Source organism: Gossypium hirsutum, unplaced genomic scaffold, assembly GCF_007990345.1.
Source record: "Gossypium hirsutum isolate 1008001.06 unplaced genomic scaffold, Gossypium_hirsutum_v2.1 scaffold_500, whole genome shotgun sequence".
In the NCBI taxonomy this organism is placed as follows: domain Eukaryota; kingdom Viridiplantae; phylum Streptophyta; class Magnoliopsida; order Malvales; family Malvaceae; genus Gossypium; species Gossypium hirsutum.
Window position 1 is genome coordinate 2403 of NW_024403067.1, and position 23872 is coordinate 26274.

At 33.2% G+C, this 23872-nt stretch overlaps 1 protein-coding gene and 2 long non-coding RNA genes across 4 annotated transcripts; all 3 read right to left on the bottom strand.

Annotated features, from left to right (window-relative positions):
- Nucleotides 1–536: 536 nt before the first annotated feature.
- LOC121226843 (uncharacterized) lies at nucleotides 537–3984 on the bottom strand. The gene is made up of 4 exons (XR_005924533.1): nucleotides 2967–3984; nucleotides 2721–2875; nucleotides 1178–1288; nucleotides 537–1037 (listed from the first exon to the last, which is right to left on the bottom strand). It is a non-coding gene; the product is annotated as an uncharacterized lncRNA (long non-coding RNA).
- A 277-nt stretch (nucleotides 3985–4261) lies between these two features.
- On the bottom strand, nucleotides 4262–13233 carry LOC121203629 (probable acyl-activating enzyme 16, chloroplastic). The gene is made up of 9 exons (XM_041110476.1): nucleotides 13170–13233; nucleotides 12292–12320; nucleotides 10709–10762; nucleotides 10543–10623; nucleotides 9891–9982; nucleotides 9013–9118; nucleotides 7673–7737; nucleotides 7448–7547; nucleotides 4262–4894 (listed from the first exon to the last, which is right to left on the bottom strand). Exons 1-9 carry the CDS (start codon nucleotides 13231–13233, stop codon nucleotides 4826–4828), a joined length of 660 nt encoding a protein of 219 aa, XP_040966410.1. The 3' UTR covers nucleotides 4262–4825.
- A 2959-nt stretch (nucleotides 13234–16192) lies between these two features.
- Nucleotides 16193–19593, bottom strand: LOC121226842 (uncharacterized). Of its 2 annotated transcripts, none has more exons than XR_005924530.1 (2): nucleotides 16999–19593; nucleotides 16193–16492 (listed from the first exon to the last, which is right to left on the bottom strand). It is a non-coding gene; the product is annotated as an uncharacterized lncRNA (long non-coding RNA). The 2 variants fall into 2 exon arrangements; XR_005924531.1 differs by having other exon boundaries at nucleotides 16193–16741.
- Between the last annotated feature and the right edge of the window lie 4279 nt (nucleotides 19594–23872).

A 23872-nucleotide genomic window follows, 5' to 3' on the forward strand; every position in this document is an offset into this window, starting at 1 on the left:
AGATACACCTAAGAGACATGATGTTCATACATTGCATTTCATCAGCTGAAAGGATTTGTTTCAATATCTTTCAGACTCAACTGTCTGCCAACGTGACATACAATATCTTCCTTAGAAGTGCATAGACATAAATAAAGATGCTCAAAACAACAGCTAAAATAATCTAAAGTGAAAATTAAGATAAAGCATGAAGAAATTGATAAATTTTTAAGAAAGATTCATCATCATGACGGTGTGGCCTTGGTTTGCACAAATTAGAAGCTCCCCATTTTCCTCAAGAAGGCTAAAACGTTGCTTATTATCTTTTCTGACAGCCTACAATCAATAAACATAAAAACCATGAAATTTCTTTTGACTGCAAAATGAACATTTTCCTTCTCATGATTGTTTATACACCAACATTTTGGAGACCAAGAATCTAAATTACTACTGGTAACAGCTCAAAGATCGCTTATAAGTAAACAACAAATAGTTTTTAAAGAAGCCATTTTCAATTTTAACTACAAAAGTTACATGCTGCAATGATAGAAAATTTCAATCAAAATAGGAAAGGATTCTCAAGATTCAACAGTGAACAAAGACAAGAAATGATGTTACAAATTCTATCTCTTTGACATCATCAACAGTTTGTGACCCTAAAGGGATATTAGCAAATGTTCTCATATTCAGCTTCAGCAAATCTTCAACTTTGACATGATATTCAAATTCAGTTCACAGAATTCGTGTGGTAGTCAGGAAAACCATCAATGGGGTTGGAGGTTTCCATGTGGTAGTCAGGAAAACCATCTACCATGATCTCACAGATATTATCAATCTCCGTGCTCCGACATGCACTTGCATGCCATTCCAAAGGCTGTTGGACCAACAAGCTATACTTGATGCCAGCATCATCCTTTGGCAGTTCTATATTTGTTGTTTCACCATATAACACAAAAAATTCATTTGTCCAAAATTTTCAAAGGGGAATATTGATGAGTCTTTCAAGCCTCATATGACCGTTGGTCTTTCCGTTTCACTTCACTGTTCTTAAAGATAACCTAACATGTGGAGTGTAACTACAACCCATGTTATACTTCTGAGGAAGAAATGACACATCTATTTTATCTAGCACACCCTTAATCACATATTTACCATAATGTTAATTTAAAAACATTGCAATAATAATCATCCATCCTACCTGTGAACCTCCTTGAGCCACTTGTCTATACAAGTTCTGTGGAATTCATGGTTTCAAGCAAATATCCGCATGCTATCTCCCTCTTCATACTCCAAAAGGCATATGTAACATCTGTTAATTGAATATAAAAGAAAAGAAAAAAAAAAGATTCAAAACATGCCTGATTGCAGACTAATGCCATATGAAGTAACTGAAAAAGAAAGCATATCGAAGGTTAGGGCCCTTTGAAATCATATACGGCCCCCCTCCCACCCTTCATATGCCTATATAGGAAGACAATACCTAAGCCTGATTAAAATTCAAATTTTTCTACTCAATTTCCCTGTTCCTATCACTCTAGCTCCCCCAATTTCCTATATTACCATTGGATTCAAGAGCAATAAAATCATTAACCTCTAGCTAGATCAATTAGAAGGTCAGAAAAAGGAGGCTTTGATACTCAAGGATAAGAAGTCTGTATAATACATATCGTGTGAATATTAGAGGTGATAACGGTTCAGTTCGGTTTTGGAAAAAAAAATGCAATTAATTAGCAATAATCTGGTTTTTTTAACAGTTCAGTTCACTGGTCTTTTAAATTTTAAAATACTTTTTTTACATAGTGTTTTTCAAGTTTTAAGCTTCTGAAGCAAAAACCAAATTTGTTTAACTATAACCCAAACCAAATTTTACAGTTGGAGTCACTTTCCAGTTTTCTTGGGTTCTTTTTGCTCATTCATATTACTGCTTTTATTCTATATACTTCAAGTAATAATTTCACATATTAAAGTCAAACTGAAGCCCTCAAGACAAGAGAATTGCATATAGAACTCATCTCAATCAATATTGTGGGTAAAAAACAGGATAATTAAATTATTTTTTCTCTAATAAGTCATTAAGAAATCATGCCATCAAACTTAAATTTCATATTTTACATAGAGTAAGGCTCGTAATCCGCATAAGGGATTACCGATGAGGTCAGCCAAAGATAGACCTACTGCACCTAATCACCTAAACCTTTTCAAACAAGCTCATTAAGAGTGTTAGACGCCAAACCTTCATGAGCCTACTGCTGACTATAACTTGGAAGCATGACTTAAAACTTAGCATCCAAAAATGATCTAGATTCCAATTCCTACGTGATAGTAAACTAACAATCATTCTTCTTAGCGCACTTAATTCGCTGATTGGATACTGATTTTAGGCCATTCAGCTTTAAATTCTCCAACAAAGAAAAAAGTTCAGTTACCTTATTATTTATTTTAGTCTCATATTTTCATTAGCTTAATTATAGTTATGATATGAATCAAACTGTCACATTATCAATTTGTAGCTCAGAAAGCTTTTAGTTTCTGCTTTGTAGAACTGATTATGTTTTATTTTACCTCATATACAAATTCATAACTTACTCTGAGCTAAAATGCCAACCACATATTCTTTTGTTTCAGGTCCATTTAAAGTCAAGGCACACACAGTTAAATCTCATCTTCAACTATCCGTCAACAAAAAAAAAATTCAAGTGTGCTTCACATTTCTCAAACAGCAGAGAAAAATAAATACTTACTGTCCATCCTCATCATTATGAAGTTTGTGTGACTTGTTATAAATTTTGACAGGAAGCAATTCCACAACTTTATTAGAAGCGGGAACAGATCAAATTGAAGATACAGAAGGTCGAGAAGATAAAACCACAGACTGCTGGGGGATTTCATCCAGAACCTAGTTAAAATGCATAGAAATTAACTCCAACAGATAGGGGCAAAGAGAAAGAAGAACTACCCAGACTAATAACATAAGAAATAAAAATTACCTCAAATAAAGCTTCAGCTAACATAACGATTCTGGATAGACTAGCCCTAGCACTTGTCTCATCATTTGAATTGGAATCTCGATTATTTACACGACATGTGAAACAAATAATGGCAAAACAGTTAAACACACCACACTCCAAAACAGATAATGGCAAAGATTCAAATGATCGACCCGTAATTCCAAACCAAAAGTTGTGTAAAAACGATAATGGCAAAGATTCAAATGAGAAGAATCTTTAGGAGAAGAGAAATAAGGATTCGAACTGCGAAACAAAGGCACAAATTCTTAGCCGGGAGTCGATCTGAGCCAAAACCCAACTGACGAAGATAGAAAGAATGCCGAGATATATCAGGAGGAGAGAGATTGAAATCGAGGTTATTCATAAATCCTATAACAAAGGAGAGAGAAGCTTCATTTCTTAGTGGCTGGTTCCTTATTTTCTTCCCCTCATTCAGACAGTCCATTTGGTTTGTTGGATTAAAGTCATCAATGGCCTAGAGTTGACTTGTTGGATTTATTATAAAAAGAGCCCATTTCAATTAAAAAGAAACCTCATCCTCAATTCTTTTTTAATAATTTACAAGGCTAATAAATTTTGAGTATATATTTTGGTCCCTGAAATCACTATCTGATATAGTCCAAAACCCAGTAATCCAAAACTTAAGAGATCCAAAGCCCCAAACACTGAAACAAAAGCCCAAAAACACCAGCCCAACCCAAAACCCAGGCCCCAAGCCTCAAACCCCTAGATCCCAAACCGGGATATCCCTAGAATAAGATATCCCAAGCCGGGCTGCCCCTGGAGTAGGATATCCCAAGCCAGGATATTCGTGGAATGGGATATCCCACGCTGGAATAACTACGCCAGGTAACCCGGTCCAGACAGGTTAAAAATCTGAACCGGCTGCCAAAACAGCCGAACCGGACACTAAAAATATTGAACCGGAATGGAATACAACGGGAATAATCTTGGAATAGCTTATCCCGGTACGGGATATCACAGGGATATCCCGGGTGCAGAATAAGAATGAATTAAATTCAGTGCTTACTAAAACGTTGTAAAATAAATTTAGTGCTTATTAAAACGTTGTGAAATAAATTCAGTACTTATTTACAAGGACTCGATTCTATTTCCAAACATCACATGGCAGCAGATGTGGTCAATACATTGTGTTTGGAGAGGTGGATAGATAGGACTACTTGGTCGATCAGGACCTAGCTTTATTACGAGCGCAAAAGTCCCCAATCTTCAACGAGAAAAAAGCAGGACGTGGAAAAAAGAAGAAAAGCCTATGTTTTAAAAACTCGGTATGATTTACTTAGTGTTTTCTTATTCCTTAACAAATATAATGCAGCTTTAACAGCTTTAAATACACCCAAACGATTTTGAAGAACCGAATTCTCGCACACTTTTAACAACTTTCATAGTATCATGCCTCTCATGCAGCAGCGACTGAAAGATATCTTCGTCAAGGAGTCCATAAGCAACATCCTTAAAAGACGAAAAACACATTCAATTGAATACATAGACGATGTTGGACTAATATGCAAATTTATGTACCAAAATTTACTCCCCAAAACAAAAATATTTATCACATATCCAAAGTTCTATTAAAAATAAACTATCACCTAGAATACCAGGGAGACCCAAATTCATTAAAATATATGTATGTATCTAAATAGGAAAAGAATGTGAGATGAATGATTTAATCAATAGTTAAGGTAGAAAATTGAGAAAAAAAGACTTACCCAGAAGTACTTCTGAATTACATAGTAATATTTTCCAGATATGAAGAAGAAAATTACATGGAAGCAGCTAAAAAACCCACGGTTTTATTAAACTTCCATTGTTAACCATTAGATTGTAGAGAGATACCTTGGGTTGATATGAATGGCCGACGTCCACAAAAGAGAAACCTTCGTTTTCTACATAATTAACAATACCAAAGCGAAAAATGAGTAATTTGGATTTTTTGAAAAATAAATCAGTAATACGATTCAAATATGAAACTTAAAAAGAAAACTCTCATCGTAAGATCAAAAAAGGCAAATATACCGCGTTCTTCATAAGAAAGAAAACAACACCTAGTTAACATCTTCTAATGCAACACAATAAACAATTGTAACTACTTTGTAATATAAAACAACATTTTCAGTTAAATTGCATCCCTAATTCCATCCAGGCCATGCATTTAGATATTACCCGAATATTTCAATCAAAATCCAATTCCAAATCATATAAGCACCAGCACACAAACAGTTCCAACTAAGTTCGTCGATGACCTCCACTCAACTATTTTAAAGAAAACCTAATTATTGTAGAGTTATATATGGACAGAAATAGTACTACATATCCCAAGGACAGATCGATTAAACTAATTATTGTAGAGTTTCACAGGGAATTATTTAATTAAAGTCATTCATATGGGCCGATTTACTGATGGTTGACTGGTTTCACAGTACTTATAATCCAGCCAATCAGAGATTTTTCTTTTGCCGCACATCAGACTAGAAAGCAGTTTTTTATACACGAGACCATTAGGCTATCTGGACTGTCACATTAAAATAGTTAAACTATTTTAAACCAACCAAAAGCATAAATTACAAACAAATCACTTTCTGAATCCTTAAAAGACGGAAAACACATTCAATTGAATACATAGATGATGTTAGACTACTATGGAATTTCTGTACCAGAATTTACTCCCTAAAACGAAAATATTTACCACATATCCAAAGTTTTATACACAAGACCATTAGGCTATCTGGACTGTCACATTAAAATAGTTAAACTATTTTAAACCAACCAAAAGCATAAATTACAAACAAATCACTTTCTGAATCCTTAAAAGACGGAAAACACATTCAATTGAATACATAGATGATGTTAGACTACTATGGAATTTCTGTACCAGAATTTACTCCCTAAAACGAAAATATTTACCACATCCAAAGTTTTATACACGAGACCATTAGGCTATCTGGACTGTCACATTAAAATAGTTAAACTATTTTAAACCAACCAAAAGCATAAATTACAAACAAATCACTTTCTGAATCCTTAAAAGAGGGAAAACACATTCAATTGAATACATAGATGATGTTAGACTACCATGGAATTTCTGTACCAGAATTTACTCCCTAAAACAAAAATATTTACCACATATCCAAAGTTCTATTAAGAATAAACAATCCCAACTATTTTAAAGAAAATATACCCAATCCTTACTAATGAATGCAAGCACCTAGCAGTATGAAAAAGAAAACATATATGCATACACAATCTTGACAACCTCCACCGTATATGAACCCAAATCGAAAAAAACCTTCGCAATTAGCAAATCGGTTGAAATTCTCCAATTCTTCAATTACTATCAATATTAACAAGCATCCCAATTAGATTATTATTATTTTTTAAAACTGCAGAATTTTTGAGAAAACTAAGAAACAGAATGTCCCAGTCTGGAATCCTATACGCCGGTTTTGATCGTTTAGTGGGTAATTCGCATTTCCATAAAGAGTGGAAAACTATTGAAATAATTATATATATTATGTAAATTGCTCCAGAAGAATAATTAAAAGAAATGTTTTCTTTTCATATATTATTTGTTGATGTATCTGTCATTTTTTTAGACACCTTTTTTTTTAATTTAGGTCCTCTTATTTAGAAAATAACAGAATGAAATAAACAGCATAAAACAACAAAGTAAGTCACAGGCCACCTCAATAATAACACTTAGCAAAACAGCAATTTCTAAACATCAAAACACCGAACTCAAAAATTAAAACCATAAAAAACCTGGCCAGTTTTTACGGATAGTTAATTAATTTCCGGAAAATGTCGTCCTACTGCCGGCAATAAGAAAGTTCGGAACAAATTATACTTCTATCTAACTATTATCCAGACAAAAAGAAGCAACTACTGAAGAAGCTATTCAGGCACTATATGACAGGAATAAAGTCGGAGCAGAATAAGAAAGAAAATTAACTACAGCAGGCCGGTTAAAAATCTGTACCGGATAAAAAATTCTTTACAACTAAACAGAAAAATCCAAAGCATGATGTCCAAATAACATAAAAGCAGGTTCAGATTACAAATAATGCAACGGTAACATTTAAGGTAATTAAAACCTTCTTTAAATCACTACTACTGTTTTGGACAAATTAACAGAGAGAAGTAAAAATCCTTAAAAATTTAAATTATATTAAATTTTTTTAAACTTATTCAATTTTAAAACAATTGCTTCAAAATTAAACAGTTATGTTCAAAAATATTTTACTAATCTTTTTAAAATTAAATACTATCAAAAGAAAACTGGACATAAAAACAGCTCAAACGCATTCCAAAACAACCCAACCCAAAACACTAAAAAAATGAAAACAAAACCAAATCCGTGGCCGGAGCAAAAAGATGGATCACAAACCAGTATGCAAAAAGAGAATACAGATTTAGAGACTTTCACAATAGAAGCAACTTACTGTGCATTTGCAAATAGGGTCAGACAGCCTCCAAGCGGGATAAAAGCCCAAAAGGCCATAAACTAAGGAGGGCACAGGCCCAAACGCCAAAACAGAAGCCCTAAAAGAGAAACCGAAACAGTATTTAGCAAAGAAAAAAATAAAAGGAAATATAAGGTAGACGGAAACAAGCAAATTGAAGAAAAAAAAAGAACATATAGTACAAGATAAAGAACCAAAACTTACCACACCGAGATCCATAATTTCAACAGAACGTAGCAGTGACTCTTTGAATAAGAAAACAGGAAACCCTGGCAAAAGTCCACTGAAAAGAGTAGTAGACAGAAGCATATATTTGAAACTAAAAACAGAGATGAAAAGGAAAGAAACAAAGTTAAATACATATTCATCCATGAAATGAATCTCCAATGAATTAGGGGATTTCAAAAATCACAAATAACAGAAACGATAAACAAAACTTAGGGTTTCTCTACCTAATGTACCGTATTTGTGTGTGTGAAGAAAGAAAGGACAAGAAAGGAGGCTGGGAGAAAGAAAGAGGACAGAAGGAAAAAATTTGAAAAGAATGGAAAAAACAGTAGTTAAGAAAGGAGAAAGGAACGTTTAGGGTTTAGGTAGATAATAGATCAAACCTTTTCTAACCCAATAGCGGAGTGGATTTTTTTGTGAGCAAATAAAAATCAAACGGCAAAACTGAGTTGAAGCAACTGACTAACGAACATTAGAATTCATGCAGTTTGATAGTTTGGAGCGAAAAAGGCAGTCAGAGGACCATATGAGTGCACCAACACTCGGTACATGTGACACGCACGCATCTTATATGGGTATGTTTGACTCTTTTTTTTTGGTAAGTTTTTCTCTATATTAACCCAACTCTTCATTTTGCCTAAATAACTATCGTGTCTGAATTCATCTCCAACACATGCTCAGACATGGGCATCGAGATATAGTCCTCCAAAAGTCCTCCAAATACATGCGATCCTAGAAAAAACTGAAAATACTCAGGTCAGATGCCTATGTCCAATACTTACACCACAGTCCGAGTAACATAACCTTTCATGTATTTGGAGGGTCATATGCTATACCCACGTCCGGGAATGTGTTGAACATGGATACTTTAAGAAAAATGAAAATTAAAGCAACACAGGATGATAGTTTTTAATTTGCTTTATTCAGTATGGTCAATTCCACAGGCTGCTAGACTAGTCACCATATTCTGCAGAAAGCATTATCAGCATAACCCTATTGTCAAACGAATTCCCTGATAAGCAGAACCATGTTTAACCTTGAATGTACATTTAACAGAATTTTAACAATTTATACAAAGGCACAATTGCTTAAACAATTTCACTAGAAATGAAGTATGTGGTCTTAGTTGAACTTTAGGCATTATATCCATAAAAGAAATATGGGTATCACGTTAAACTGGCATCTAAAATCCCCATTTATCTCAAGTTTTAGGGCATTAAAGAATGAATTTAAGCCATGGGAGAGTGCATAACAACATAAAGCATTAACAAGGAATCTGCAGAATTCAACTTTAGTTTCACAAAAATTGCCATCACCTCATAAATTCTCTTCAACTCCGTGTATGCCAAGCTGATCCTTATGAATGAAAATACTATTAATTTAATAGCATTGGGGCTTGAAGATATCCACTTTTGAATTCCACTGCAAGGTAATCCAAAAATATTTTAAAAGCAGCATTTAGAATCAAATAGTTTCCCTTCACAATAAGTTTAACCAGAGATCTGTCATAGCAGTATAATTAGCATTTAATTTGGATAATTTAAACATGAAGATCAATCCAACATACAGAATGAGAAAGAGAACATTTATCACAAAAGAAAGTTATTTTGATTCATCGGAGTAAGTAAAATCTTTAATCAACTAATCATGCATGGCTCAACCATCTAGAATTAATCTAAAATTAAAATGTGTAACTCTCATATCTAAAAAATGAACATCAATACTAGGGGTAAAAACCAGATACATGTGCGCATAAGTCACTTGGATTCAGCTACAAGTAAAACTCAAATCAATTCAGTCATTGTCAAGTTGAACTCAAGCTTGATAACCTTACTCGGATTTGGCAAAGAGAAGGAAAAAAAAAACTCAAATAAATTCAAGTGAAAAGCATGTATCAAAAACTAAAAAACAGAGATGTTCCCATAAAAAAAACATAGTTAGGGGGATTGCATAATTCATAAAAAACAGAAACAGAGGAGAAAACTTAGGATTTGTACCTCGAAAAAGTACACAGGAAACAAAAAAAAAAGAACAAACAGATCGAGATCAATAGATTTGAAACACGAAACGAAACAGTGATGTCTAAACCTGAAAACCAAAAACCATAAAATAGAAATGAAAAGGCAAAAGACAAAAACAAAAACAAAGACAAAGGCAAAGAAATGAAAAAGTAAACCCAAGTAAAGATTCATACCTGAAATCAGTCTCCGAAAAAGCAACCAAAAAGAAACAGACAGACCCATATCCATAGATTTCAAACACAGAGCGAAACAGTGAATGGTAAACCTGAAAACCAAAATCCCCATTTATGTTTTATTTTTTTCTTTACATTTTATTAACTGCTTACGAAAACTCTCTTAAACTCACTTTAATACCAAAGCACATACATAGATCCTTTCCTTTGATCCAATTAAGGAACTTAGCAAGAAAAGATAGTACCAGCATAACATGTTTACTTTTCAATTGATCTCAAACACATTTTTCCCCAATATCCTGTATTTAAAAAAGTAGATTTCTAGCTAGTTACTTGGAGTCAGGTGCGAGCCTTATATACGGATATGTATCCAATGTACGTGTGTTCAATTTTTTTAAGCTTTTCCATGCATTGGAATGTTTTTGTAGGGACATATCCCTGTATCCAAGTCTGTCTAAGCGTCAGACGCGTGTACTACAAGAAAAAATAAGAGCAGGAGCAACAGAGATAACGGATATATAACTATTAGTTCTCTTTTTAAGAATTTATTCACATTGCTTAGGAGAAATCACATGTTCTATCAGGGGTAGCATGGAAGAAAGAGAATAGTTTCAGTTGAATATTATAATAGAAAGACCTACAGCTGTCTTACATTATAATAAGGTTGTCGACCAGCAATGGAAGGTGATGTTTCTATTAAACCATATCCATTCTGCACTTCCAGACCAATTGTCTGCACATACGAGCCATCATAAAATAAGAGATAAATCGACTAGGAACCTTTTCATTTGAAAACTAAAAACATATTAGCATCTAACCTCATAAAACTTTTCAATATGCGTTGCCAAACTTCCACCTCCGCTGTTGGCAGTCTAGAGGATGATAGAAAATAATCAATAAAACCCAGAACAGAAATACTAGAAATGCTGAACAAAGAAAAATAAAAGGAACATTCCAACAAGGATCTTTGCACATAAAAGGAAAAATAATAATATGGGTTCCTCTTCTTTTTCTCCTTTGTAAGGTTTCTTAATTTTCAATTGCAATACACTACGTTATATGACACAGGTGTGAGTGTCAAATACGGGTATGTAAGCAACACTGATATGTTTAATTTTGCATATGCTTTTCCATTTATTTGAAGGCTCGGCTAATATCCCCAAACAATGTCCAGTGATATGTCAAACACAAGTGTCAGACCTAAGTACTTCAAGAAAAGAAAAATGAAAGAGTAGGCGAAACATAGACAATACATGCAGGTTTTATTGATTGATAAATAGAGTTCACTTTGAAGCTGGAAGATAATTTTTCAATAAGTTTATGTAGCTAATATATCAAACCTTTCGTATCCCAATAGCAGAGCGGATTTTTTTGTAGACAAACTTTGTTGGTAAGACATGCAATGGCCACAATATTGTAGCAATAGTTTTAGACCATAAGTAGTCGAACATGGATACAATATGTGAAGGTTCCTCCGAATTTCTTGTTAGGCATAGTCCCTATTGATCAAATAAAAATCAAAGGGCAAAACTGAATTGAAACATCTGACTAACAAACATTAGAATTCATCCAGTTTGATAGTTTGGAGTGAAAAAAACAGTCAGAGGGCCATATGAGTGCACCAACACTCAGTACATGTTACTTGGACTCAAGTGGGTGTGAGTAGAGGCACGCATCTCATATGGGTATGTTTGACTTTTTTTTGGTAAGTTTTTCACTATATTTTAACCCAACTCTTCATTTTGCCTAAATAACTACTGTGTCTGAATTCATCTCCAACACATGCTCGGACATGGGCATCGAGATATGGTCCTCCAAGAGTCCTCCAAATACATGCAATCATAGAAAAAACTGAAAATACTCAAGTCAGATGCCTATGTCCAACACTTACACCCAAGTCCGAGTAACATAACCTTTTCATGTATTTGGAGGGTCATATGCTATACCCACGGCCGGGAATGTGTTGAACACGGATACTTCAAGAAAAATGAAAATTAAAGAAACACATGATGATTGTTTTTAATTTACTTTATTCAGTTTGGTCGATTCCACAGACTGCTAGACTAGTCACCATATTATGCAGAAAGCGTTATCAGCATAACCCTATTGTCAAACGAATTCCCTGATAAGTAGAACCATGTTTAACCCGTACATTTAACAGAATTTTAACAATTTATACAAAGGCACAACTGCTTAAACAATTTCACCAGAAATGAAGTTGTGTGGTCTTAGTTGAACTTTAAGCATTATGTCCATAAAAGAAATATGGGTATCAGGTTAAACTGGCATCTAATCCCCATTTATCTCAAGTTTTAGGGCAATAAATAATGAATTTAAGCCATGGGAGAGTGCATATGAACATTAAAATTGAAAAGAAAAGATATTGGGATAATAACATTACCGTGCAATACGATGAAGGGAATAGCGTGTCTATTTGGGATAAGAATCAATGTAATAGAGATTGACTGCAAAAGAGAGGCCATTGCTGGTGAAATCTTGCAGAGCCAGAGTTTCTTTCTTTCCCAAAGCATCCAACAAGAACAACCACAAAGACATCCATAGATTTGAAAAGACGAACCGAAACAATATTTCCTAGGGCTGAAAACCCAAAATCTATGGATGAAGCAAGTGATTTCCATATCAGAAAAAAAACAGAAACGATTGAGAAGGAAGAGAAGAAAACGGATGAGAGAGGAAAATTTTGAAGAGAAAGAGATGGTGAAGAATTGGGAAAGTGAAGGAGAGAGATTTAAATTTTCAACGATGGGAAAGGAAGGGGGTTTGAAAAGACTGATGAAAACAGGCAGAGGGGCTCTTCTCCTGCCAACGGTAACTAGTTATTTAATGCACTCATTTAATAAAGTGATAATTGAGTTGTTTAGCTTTCAAATTTTTATTTAATACACTCATTTTTAATATTCTCAATGTCTGAATATATTTATTTTTAAAATAATTCTATTTACTATATCAAATATATAAAGAATTAAAAAAGTAAGTCAAAATTTGATAGATTAGTGATATTAAGTATGGTGACAAGCAAAGAGAAGCCTAAAATTTGAGATGTTATTGGGCATTTCAAATTAATAAGAAGAGAAGTTTCGATTTGACTTATTTCTCCACTAATGTTTAATATGATTTAAATAATATTTTTTATTCGTTCAATAAATATAATTTTTTAATAATATTTAAAAATATTGTGATACATATTATTTTATTAAATAAGTTTTTAATTTTATTGAAGATTACATGTTATTCTCAAACCAGGATATCTTAAAATACCTAGTATTTCAGTCTGTTCCAATAGGAATTTACTAAACCGGCTAATCACATGGCGGACAGCCATTTTGAAGATTTTCCTAAAATGAGAAAAACATATTTATGTACGCATTAAAAATTAAAGATGGAGCAGAGAGTTTTGTATCATAAAAAAATTATGATTTGAGTTTATATTTGCTAGTTTTTAGAAACATATCTTAGCAATAAAATCTTATAAATACAAATCGGAAAAATACAAACATAGTAACTATAAACTAACGAAAAGGACAACAACACCGACACCTACATCCAATGATTTAAATAGACAAGTTGTGTATCGATTATAAACAAAATCGAACCCGACAATATCAAACAAAACTGGGCACTAAAAAACATAAACAGGAAACTAAATCACTAGAAACAAACCAAAAAAAAATAGAACCGGACAAAAAGGTCCCAAAACCACAACCAAAATAATTGCAAATCAGTCAAAAAATCAACACAAAAAAATGAGGACAGACTAAACTAAAATTGAAATAATACCAAACCATAACTGATGTACGCAAACCAAATCGAAACGAACCATACCAACTCGACATGAAACCAATCAAACCACTAAAATCAAGCTGATACAGACTGAGCACAAGACAGACTAAGTTCATTAACTATTAAAACAAGACCAAAATCTCAAGCACCAACACCTAAAACCTGACCCTAAAAAGAAACCCAATATCACAAACCAAAAAGAATAGGGAAGCTATCCCAACATAACAAACAACAAGACCAATACCTACAACCCAAAAAAGAAGCCATTATTGTAACAAATCGTTTTCAGTAGTGTCAGAAATAGTGGTTTGAGACCACAAATCCAACGAGTAAGTTCCTAAATATTATTAGTTAATATTTACAAGTCGAATATGGTTTTAAAAAAGGTTTTTGATATGATAATTCATGTTATTCAAATGATTAATTAAGTTCAAGTGGTAAGACCTTAAGGTCAAGTGATTTTAGAAAATAAAGTATCGAGACCTCGTTTCTATAAATCGAGTCGTAAATATTTTTATAAATATTATAAAGGTCATATTAAAGTTTCGTTGAAAAATTTTAATGTTTCGATAGTTAATCAATTAAAAAGGACTAAATTGTAAAAATAAAATTTAATGGTCATAACATTATTTGTATCTAATGAATATAAATGCATGAAATGAGGGCCTAAAGTAGTAATTCAACCAGTTTAGAGGATAGTGGATGAACATGATTTGGCATTTGGTGAAATTTGGTTGAGTTTTTAAGGGTAAAATAGTAATTATTCAATTAAATTAAATAAAACCAAAATGTTTTACCATCATTTACATTTTCTTCTTCACTGAATTGAAAAAGGAGAAGAAGTCATTCTTAAGGTTCGGCCATGGTGAAAGCTAGCATGATCAAGACCGAGTGAAAAATCAAGGAGAATTAAAAATTACCAAAATGCCCCTATACTTTGTCATTTTTACAGTTTAGTCAAATAAGTTCGTATGAATTGAATTTCGTATAATGTTGATTAAATTAAATGTTAGTATATGATTCTATTGTGATTGAATCAATCTATATATGTTATTACGCAATTTATCTTGTCAAGAAACGATGAAAATTCAACGACGTACAACGACTATCGAGCCTCGTTTGAACCTTAGAAATATATAGGATACAAATAATATGTCATTAGTGTTACCATATTTTAGGTGCTGGTCGTAAATGTCCTACCGATTGCTGAGTTCCGACATGTGTTGCGGATACTCGACAATTTGTGTGAAGAGCACAATGTAGCTACGTTCCGAACAACAGCTTGTGTGAGCAAACCCAGGTTATCATGTTTCGAATGTTGGTCTTAAATTTCCTACCGATGGCTGAGGTCCGGCATTAGTTGCGGATACTCGATAGCTTGTGTAAGCAGCATCGTGTAGCTTATATTCCGACCGACAGCTTGTTTGAGTAGACTCATTTTACAGTTCATGTCAGCTATGACTATATGTTTATCACACTTTGTGTGAGCTTTCCCGTATATTCGATATTATTCTAAGTAGTTCAACGGGTCTAAAAAGGGAAAGAATGGTAAGTATTCAAATCACTTATGTCATGAATTTATGACAATGAATGAAAAGGTAATGTTCAATGAAAGTATGTTTACGCTCATGAAATTGAAGATTTCAAATGATGTTTTTCATGTATATGACTTACCTTATGTTATTTCAAGTGATTTATGAGTTGATACTATAACATGAGTTGTGGATGATACTTAGGCTTGTGCCAAGCTTATGATTGGATTATATCATGCTTAGTCTTAATGAAATACATTGAAATGATAAGTGTTTAATTGGTAATATGCTTATGTACATGAAAAAGGGTATAAATTAAAGCATGTAATTTTTTATGAAATGGTTTATCATAAACCCTAAACCATGTAAAATTCAACAAGATAAACTATAATACCAGAAAAATGGGTGAGACGAGAGAAATTTGGCCTAAAAAATTTTAGTTGAAAAAGAGAAGCTGTACCAACAAGGTAAATGATGACAAAATAAGTAGAAAATTATCATGAGTTAAAAATTTCCTTTCTAAAATCAATTAAAGAAATATATATTAAAATTTCAGAAAATAGAATGTTGGCAGATGGCACAGCATGCTATCATTCTTCAGGGTGATACTAAAAAAAGAAAAAAAAGTACCCGGGTAGCATAAGATAACGGTACGATCGTCACTGTAATGGCTCTAGACAATGAAACCCAGATAACTAAGACTGTTGGGAGATAAACAGTAATTTAATATCTTCCTTAACAAGTGAACCTTGGCCCGGTGAAGAAGGGATTCACCAGAAATATGCCAATGGAAGCATAAAATCTAAGACTTGAACACAGGTGCCAACAACATAAAAAACAAAATGCAGTCACGGATGACTCTGACCAGGAAATTGAACCTCCAGACAAGTTCTACTGAAAAAGGAAATTGAAATGAAAACCTTACTGAACTCAAGCATTATGGGACTTTGTTCCTTGACCTCTATAAGATGTCTCAAGCATGAATCTAACGGTTTATTGCACATATAATATGCCGCATATTTTGCAAGTCATGCTATATAGTTCTTGATTCATTACAAACAACTTATACATCAGAACATTTCAAGATAAGAAACCACGAAGTAAAGTTCCCCACCAATATCCTCCAAGGTTGAAGGTTGTACTCCTACTCTTATCTCCATTGGATTTACCTTCAGTCCCATCATCCTTCTTATAATCGTTTGGTCTAAGATCATGACCAATATCTCTTACCCAACTTGCAGCATAAAGCCTAGAGGCCTCCTTCAAGACCTAAAGAAGGATGACAGGTTTTTACTACTTATATACTAAAAATAAATGCCTCTTATTCCCTAAAGCATAGGCAAATAATAGGTTCTTGAGCATTATTTGACATTCAAGTGGTTAACCATCAAGTAAGCAGAACTGAAGATAAAAGTCATTTGATCATTTCAATATCCCAATGATCTACTTTCCACCCTGATCACCAGCTAGCATCTGTGAAATTTCAAATTTCCATTATGCTTCTTTAAAATTTGATCACTGGAACAAAAGCAAAAAAAATTCTTAATAAATTCTTAGCTCTTTTACTTTGTTTTTCATTTTTTTATAGAGCCATCTGAATGGCAGAAATGATGATAAGTAATCGAACTTGGAACTTGTACATTAAAATCGAAAATATAAGGGAAGAAGAGGGTAAAATTTCCACAACATGACAACAGAACAATTGTATTACATTATTGCAAAAAAACAGTACATGTGATGGTATTACAGCCAGCAAAAGCGTGGTACAACCTAACCTGAAGACGACTTTGGACTAGAAGTATCGACAGAAAAACTAGTTGTAGAAGTTGAGGAATTATGGACAGCTCTTGCGTGGCTGATGCTTGGTTTAGTGAACCAAGTTGTTTACAGAAATTGTTTGTGAGGCCCCACATGGTTGCATATTAGCCTAATGTTTTGTCTCCCTCTCATCCATCTCAGCACGATCTTCATGTGCCTCTTGCTTGTAAGTCCTCTCAGTCCAACCTCCTGAACTCATAAACACATTTCTACTCCAATATGTCGAGCACAGGCAAGTAAAGCATGAAAAAACAATATCGTATGGAATTCAAGATCCTAAAATTATGCAACGATAAAACTGCACTGCCCTTACTTCACTCTTGGGCTTGGCTTAATTAGATGTGGAAACAACAAATATAGATACACAATGAATACAGATTATAGTCTACTAAACAACTGACCTTGATTCGTTCCCAAGTATCACCGACGGTGAGGGGCCCATGCTCCTTGAGAATGTCAAAGGTGACACTCTGCTTATGGTCTGCGTTTGCTCAGGCGACGTTTTCAACTCGATTGGCTTCATTTTCGGCTTGGGTTTCGTTGAAAGTACCGAATCATACTCCCAAACATCTTGCTTTTAATTTCATTTTATATTAATTGTATAATATTAATTAAATAATATTATAATTGCTATATATATCATGTCAATTTGCTTTTAATTCTAAAATATTTAACCCTCAACATTTATACACTATGACAACATTGAAAAAGGAAAATCAAACAGCACTTGTATAAGGTAATAATTATCAAACGATTGACCAAAGACAATCTTTAAATCCTGTAAGCTAACCCAAAACAGAAAAATCAAAAGAAAAAAAATTTATTCAGAACCAGCATGCATCAAATTAACTAAGACAATAAATGAACAAGAAATTAGTTATGACATCATTAGAGAATATATCCAACACATCTTTTTATCAGTCTCATAAACCATCAACCAATAAGAAAATTAAAATTCTGTTAATCAGTCTCATAGAACCTATTTACTTAAAAGACTACAACTCAATTTCCCTTCATGTAAGGCTAGGTAACACAGATGAATATAATTCTATCTTTAACCAAAATCAGAGTACTTTCACCACATGGATATATCAATAATCACACAGAACTTCCCATTCAGCTGATATACAGAGATACCATGGGTCTACCTAAAACTTCCAATCAAAATCCATTTGCAAACCATACCCAACAGAACACAAACAATCCCAAGTATTTTAAAGAAAATATACCCAACACTTACTGACTAATGCAAGCACCCAACAGTATGAAAAAGAAAATATATATGCATACACGAATCATGACAATCTCCACCATATATAATCATGAAACCCAAATCGACAAAAACCTCTGCAATTAGCAAATTGGTTGAAATTCTCCAATTCTTATCAATATCAACAAGCATCCCAATTAGATTATTACTATTTTTTAAAACTAAAGTACAGACTTTTTGAGAAAACTAAGAAACAGAATGTCACAACTCACAACGAATTAAAAAGACATTTTATTACCATCCAGAAAAACTACCAAATAAACTCTACATGCGTCACAACTCCCGCAGGGTTCCTAGAACCAAAATCAAGCCAACACAGATGCAGTAAACAATTTACATACGGATGATTTTTGTTTAAGCAATTAGTATTCTGGTAAGCAAAGATTTAAAAGAAATAGAAAATAACACATAAGCTAAAATATTAAACAGAGGGAAACAAACAATCCAAAAATAAAGAACAACATATAGTATACGATAAACAAACAAAAATGAAGAACAAGACCGACATCTATAGATCTGAAAGACGAAACGAAACAGAGATTTCGAAAGCTGAAACTAAAAAAGAAATTGATACCTGAAATGAGTCTCCGTTTAAGCAGCGAATTTCAAAAATCACAAAAACCAGAAACGCCAGAGAAAACATAGGGTTTCTCTCTCACGAAAACTCTCTTCCTACTATAGCGTGTGTTTTTTTGGCCTCTAGATACCCAAGGCTAAAATAGAATGATAGGAAAACGTTGAAAAGAGACCTAGGGTGAGAGAGAATCGCCGAAGAAATGAGAAACAATGGATTGGATAGATATATTTGAGGATTTAAGTTTCGAATGATGGGAAGGAAGCTGGCCTGATCGGAGGTAAGACGCTGGAAAGTGTGTGGAAGCAGCGGCAGCGGTTTGTTAGAAAGGACAATAAAGGAGGAAGAGAGAAAAGAAAATTAGTAGAAGAAAGGGGAAAATGGGGAGAGAAGAAAGGGAACACCGAACGTGAGGGAGATGAAGGAAGAAAGAGTTTTTATTATTTATTTTAAAAATGGTTTGAATTTTATTTCATTTTTTTGAAAAATATAGTACTTTGGAAAAGTTATATTCAATCTTTATGGATTGAAGATACAATCTTTTCTTAAATAGTATTTAGACCCAGATAAATTTAGGCCTGTTTTTCCAAGCTTTCGTTTTGCTTTGGGCCTATTTCGTTTTGGAGTCGGTCTTTAGTCCTGATGGTTCGTGTTTTTGTATTTTAATAATAGCCCAGTATTTTCCTTAAAAAATCCTAAATTCCAAACCCCAAACCCCAAATCCCAAACCCCAAACCCTAAACCCCTAGACCATGGACCCTAGACCCTAGACTCTAAAACTCTAAAACCCTAAAACCCTAACCCCTAAAGCCTACAACCATAAACCCTAAAACCATAAACCCTAAACCCTAAACCTAAAACCCTAAACCCCCAAACCCTAAAACCCCAGACCCCAGACCCCAGACCTTGAACCCTGAACCCATGAACCATAGACCCTAAAACCTTAAACCATAAACCCTAAACCCTAAACCATCAACCCTCAACCCTCAAACCTCAGCCCTAAACCCCCAACACTAAACCCTTAACCTTCGACCCTAAACCCTAAAACCCTAAACCCTAAACCCTGAAACCCTAAACCCTAAACAGGTCGGGCGAGGGATGTTACATAATGAGAAAAAAAAACTTATTTGATTAGTAGTGAAATAACATGAGAGAAAAACTTAATTATTATATATGTATTGTAATAGGTAGACTTAAAATAAATAAAAGTCGGTATAGGTTTAAACTTGAAATTTGAAATATTAGTAAAAACTCTTGTAAAAAATAACGTGGCATGTATAGCTAGGCTCACATATGCTACGTTTGGTCCGAGAACCGACTAAACCGTAGCTCTGATACCACTAAATGTAACACCCCTTACCCGTATCCAACACCGGAATAGGGTACGAGGCATTACCAAAACACATACACTTGTAAACGTATTTAACCGAGTTATAAAATTTCATCAAAATTAAAACTTTCAAAATAATTAACATGTTTCTATAACTTTTCACAATATATCCTCAAAATATTATAATCATAATAATTAGGGCCTGCGAGACCCGATACATACTCATGCAATTTAATGCTTCATTTCCATTTCATTCAATTCGTAATTTCTCATGCTCATAATTTAAATCATATCACTAGCAATTTCCATTTAATTCACGTACAATTCAATGACATCAATTCAAAACTAATACGTATTTACCATTTAACTCAATGTTTATTGATTATACCATTCAATAACACATTTATGAAATTCTCAATTTAGCAATGAAAATATCACTTTAGTTTGAATAACAACATCGTCCTGATATAAATACACTACCACTTATCCATTTACTTTAATTCTTTTGGGCCCATTTGTCACTTACCATCCTTAATCAAATTAGGGAACGGTCACGGAAAATTGAGTACTTCACTTTCACTTTGCCATAGTATAACTATGGTCTTACGTATGATCACTTATCACTTGTCCCTGATCAGATAAGTGTAGCCACCTATCACTTTGTTTCTTGATCAGATAAGTGTAGCCACTTATCACTTTGTTTCTTGATCAGATAAGTGTAGCCACTTATCACTTTGTCTCTTGATCAGATAAGTGTAGCTAAAGCTATCACTTATCACTTTGTCTCTTGATCAGATAAGTATAGCCGAAGCTATCACTTATCACTTTTCACTTGTCACTTGATCAGATAAGTGTAGCCGAAGCTATCACTTATCACTTTGTCACTTGATCAGATAAGTATAGCCGAAGCTATTACTTATCACTTTCCACTTGTCACTTGATCAGATAAGTGTAGCTAAAGCTACCACTTATCACTTTGTCACTTGATCAGAAGTACTCAAATCCGGCGTTTCGCTCAATTTGATCATTTATTCATATATCAGGCTTACCAACATGTGTTAATTCATAAACCATTCATGGTATTATTTCATGCCAAATCATATACTGAATATACCATACACACATACTATGAAACTTTATTTTCACACATGAGCTTAAACCATGACCAATAATGCACAAAAATAAGCATCATTCATATTTCATCGTTTATGAGTTATAATCAAACATATGACCATTTATACACGAATCATTCATATATTTCCCAATTTTCCTCCTCCTCCTCTCCATTCCACATCCTTAATGTGTATAACACACTTAAACAACATTAACCATAATTTCAATATTCACTAACATGTATGTTCAAAGCTGTTTATCCGAGTCAGAGTCACTAAATTATTTTTATCCGGAGCTACAGAGCTCCAAATTAAGATCCGTTAATTTTCCCTGAAACTAGACTCATATATCTTCATACCATAAAATTTTCATAATTTTTGGTTCAGCCAAATAGTACAGTTTATTCTTTAAAGTTTCCCCTGTTTCGCTGTCTGACAGTTCCGACCACTCTTCACTAAAAATTAATTATCTCATTGTACAGAATTCAGATGATGTTTTAGCTTGTTTCTTCTAAAAATAGACTCATTAAGGATTCTAACCATATAAACTATAACTCATAATCATTTTTGTACAATTTTTAATGATTTTCCAAAGTCAGAACAGGGGAACCCGAATTCATTCTGACCTTGTCTCACAAAATCTATTATATCTCATGATTTACAATTCCATTGCTCACATCATTTCTTTTATAAGAAACTAGACTCAATAAGCTTTAGTTTCATATTTTATTCATCCTCTAATTCAATCTCTACAATTTTTGGTGATTTTTCAAAGTTACACTACTGCTGCTGTCCAAAACTGCTTTAGTGCAAAATATTGATTTCCATTTTGCCCCAAATTTCACAGTTTATACAATTCGGTCCTTTCTCAATTAACCCCTCAATTAATCTAATTTTCTCAATTAGTACTTTACTAGACATTATAAGTTGTTACACAACTATTGAAATTCAAAATTTCCACATATAACTCTATCTTCAAACTCTTTTACTATTAGGTCCCAAACATTCACTTTCTATTCAATTCTTTCAATAAAATCAGCATATGAACAATTTAAAGCTCTAATTTCATGCTAAATCATCATATACTTCCAGCACATATTCATATCAACTTTCAACTTCTTTCATAAAATCAAAAACTAATGGATTTAACAAGTGGGCCTAGTTGTAAAAGTCATAAAAATACAAAAATTTCAAGAAATAGTCAAGAATTGAACTTACTTGTAATAAAAATATGAAGAACCAGCTTGAAGAAGCCCTTCCATGGTGTTTTAGCTGATGAGAATTCAGAAAAATGAAGAGAAATCTAGATAATTCCACTTGGGTCCTAACTTTATTAAGTAAATTTTGCAATTTTCCAATTTTGCCCTTAATTCTCCTTACTTTCTTGCTGATTTCATGCCTCTGCCGTCCAGCCCAAATAGACCTTGGGTCTATTCGCCTTTTAAGCCCTCTTCCTTTTATCATTTAAGCTATTTAATCATTTCCCAAAATTTTGCATTTGTTACAATTTAGTCCTTTTAGTTCAATTAATTATCGGAACTTTAAAATTTCTTAACGAAACTTTAATACTAACTTTTTAACACTCCATAAATATTTATAAAAATATTTATGGCTCAGTTTAAAATCCCCGAGGTCTTGATACCTCATTTCGATTCTAATTATTTTAATATTTATTTCTAGTGCACTATTCACTATTTCAAAAATTTTCCTAACTTCATATTTAACTTATACTTACTAAATTAATAATATTTTCTACCCATTTGTCGAATTTAGTGATCTCGAATCACCGTTCCGACACCTCTGAAAATTCAAGCCATTACATTTTTTTTTTCGTCGGATTTGTGGTCCCGAAACCACTGTTCCGACTAAGCCTAAATCGGGCTATTACAACTCTCCTCCCTTTAGGGACTTTCGTCCCCGAAAATCTTACCAAATGGTAGGTTAATGATTTACTTCCACAGTATATTTCAAATTCACACATGATTTTGGATTTTCATATCTTTTACAGATAATCACATAGATTCATAAGAAAATCAGGATAGCGATATTTCAGCATCTGAAGCTACACAAAGTATCGAAAAATTACAATCCATATAGAATGATATCCATTTTGATAACCTGAGTAGTTTTCAGAACTATCAAATATTTCTCTCTTTTTATATTGTCCTCATTTTCTAATTCATTCACTTTTCCGACCACATTATTATTCTCCCGTACACGAACTTCTGTAACACTACACTCGTAAGCTTATTCAACCAAAATCTCACAAATTTCATTGTAACATTTTACTAATATGGGGGTGAGTGTAGTAAAGCCTCAAATTTATCTTACACATAAATGCGCATAACACATACCATCACAAATAGCCAATTCATTACTAAGTTCACATTCTCAAAGCATTTAATAAACATTTGCTTTTAATCACTTTTGTTCTCAACACAAAATTCTAACTCAAATCACTAATTCACAATCAAAATTTCTATATAGCATCATAATCCAAATATCATAACTCATATGCTTGTATAATTATAACATTCATCAATAA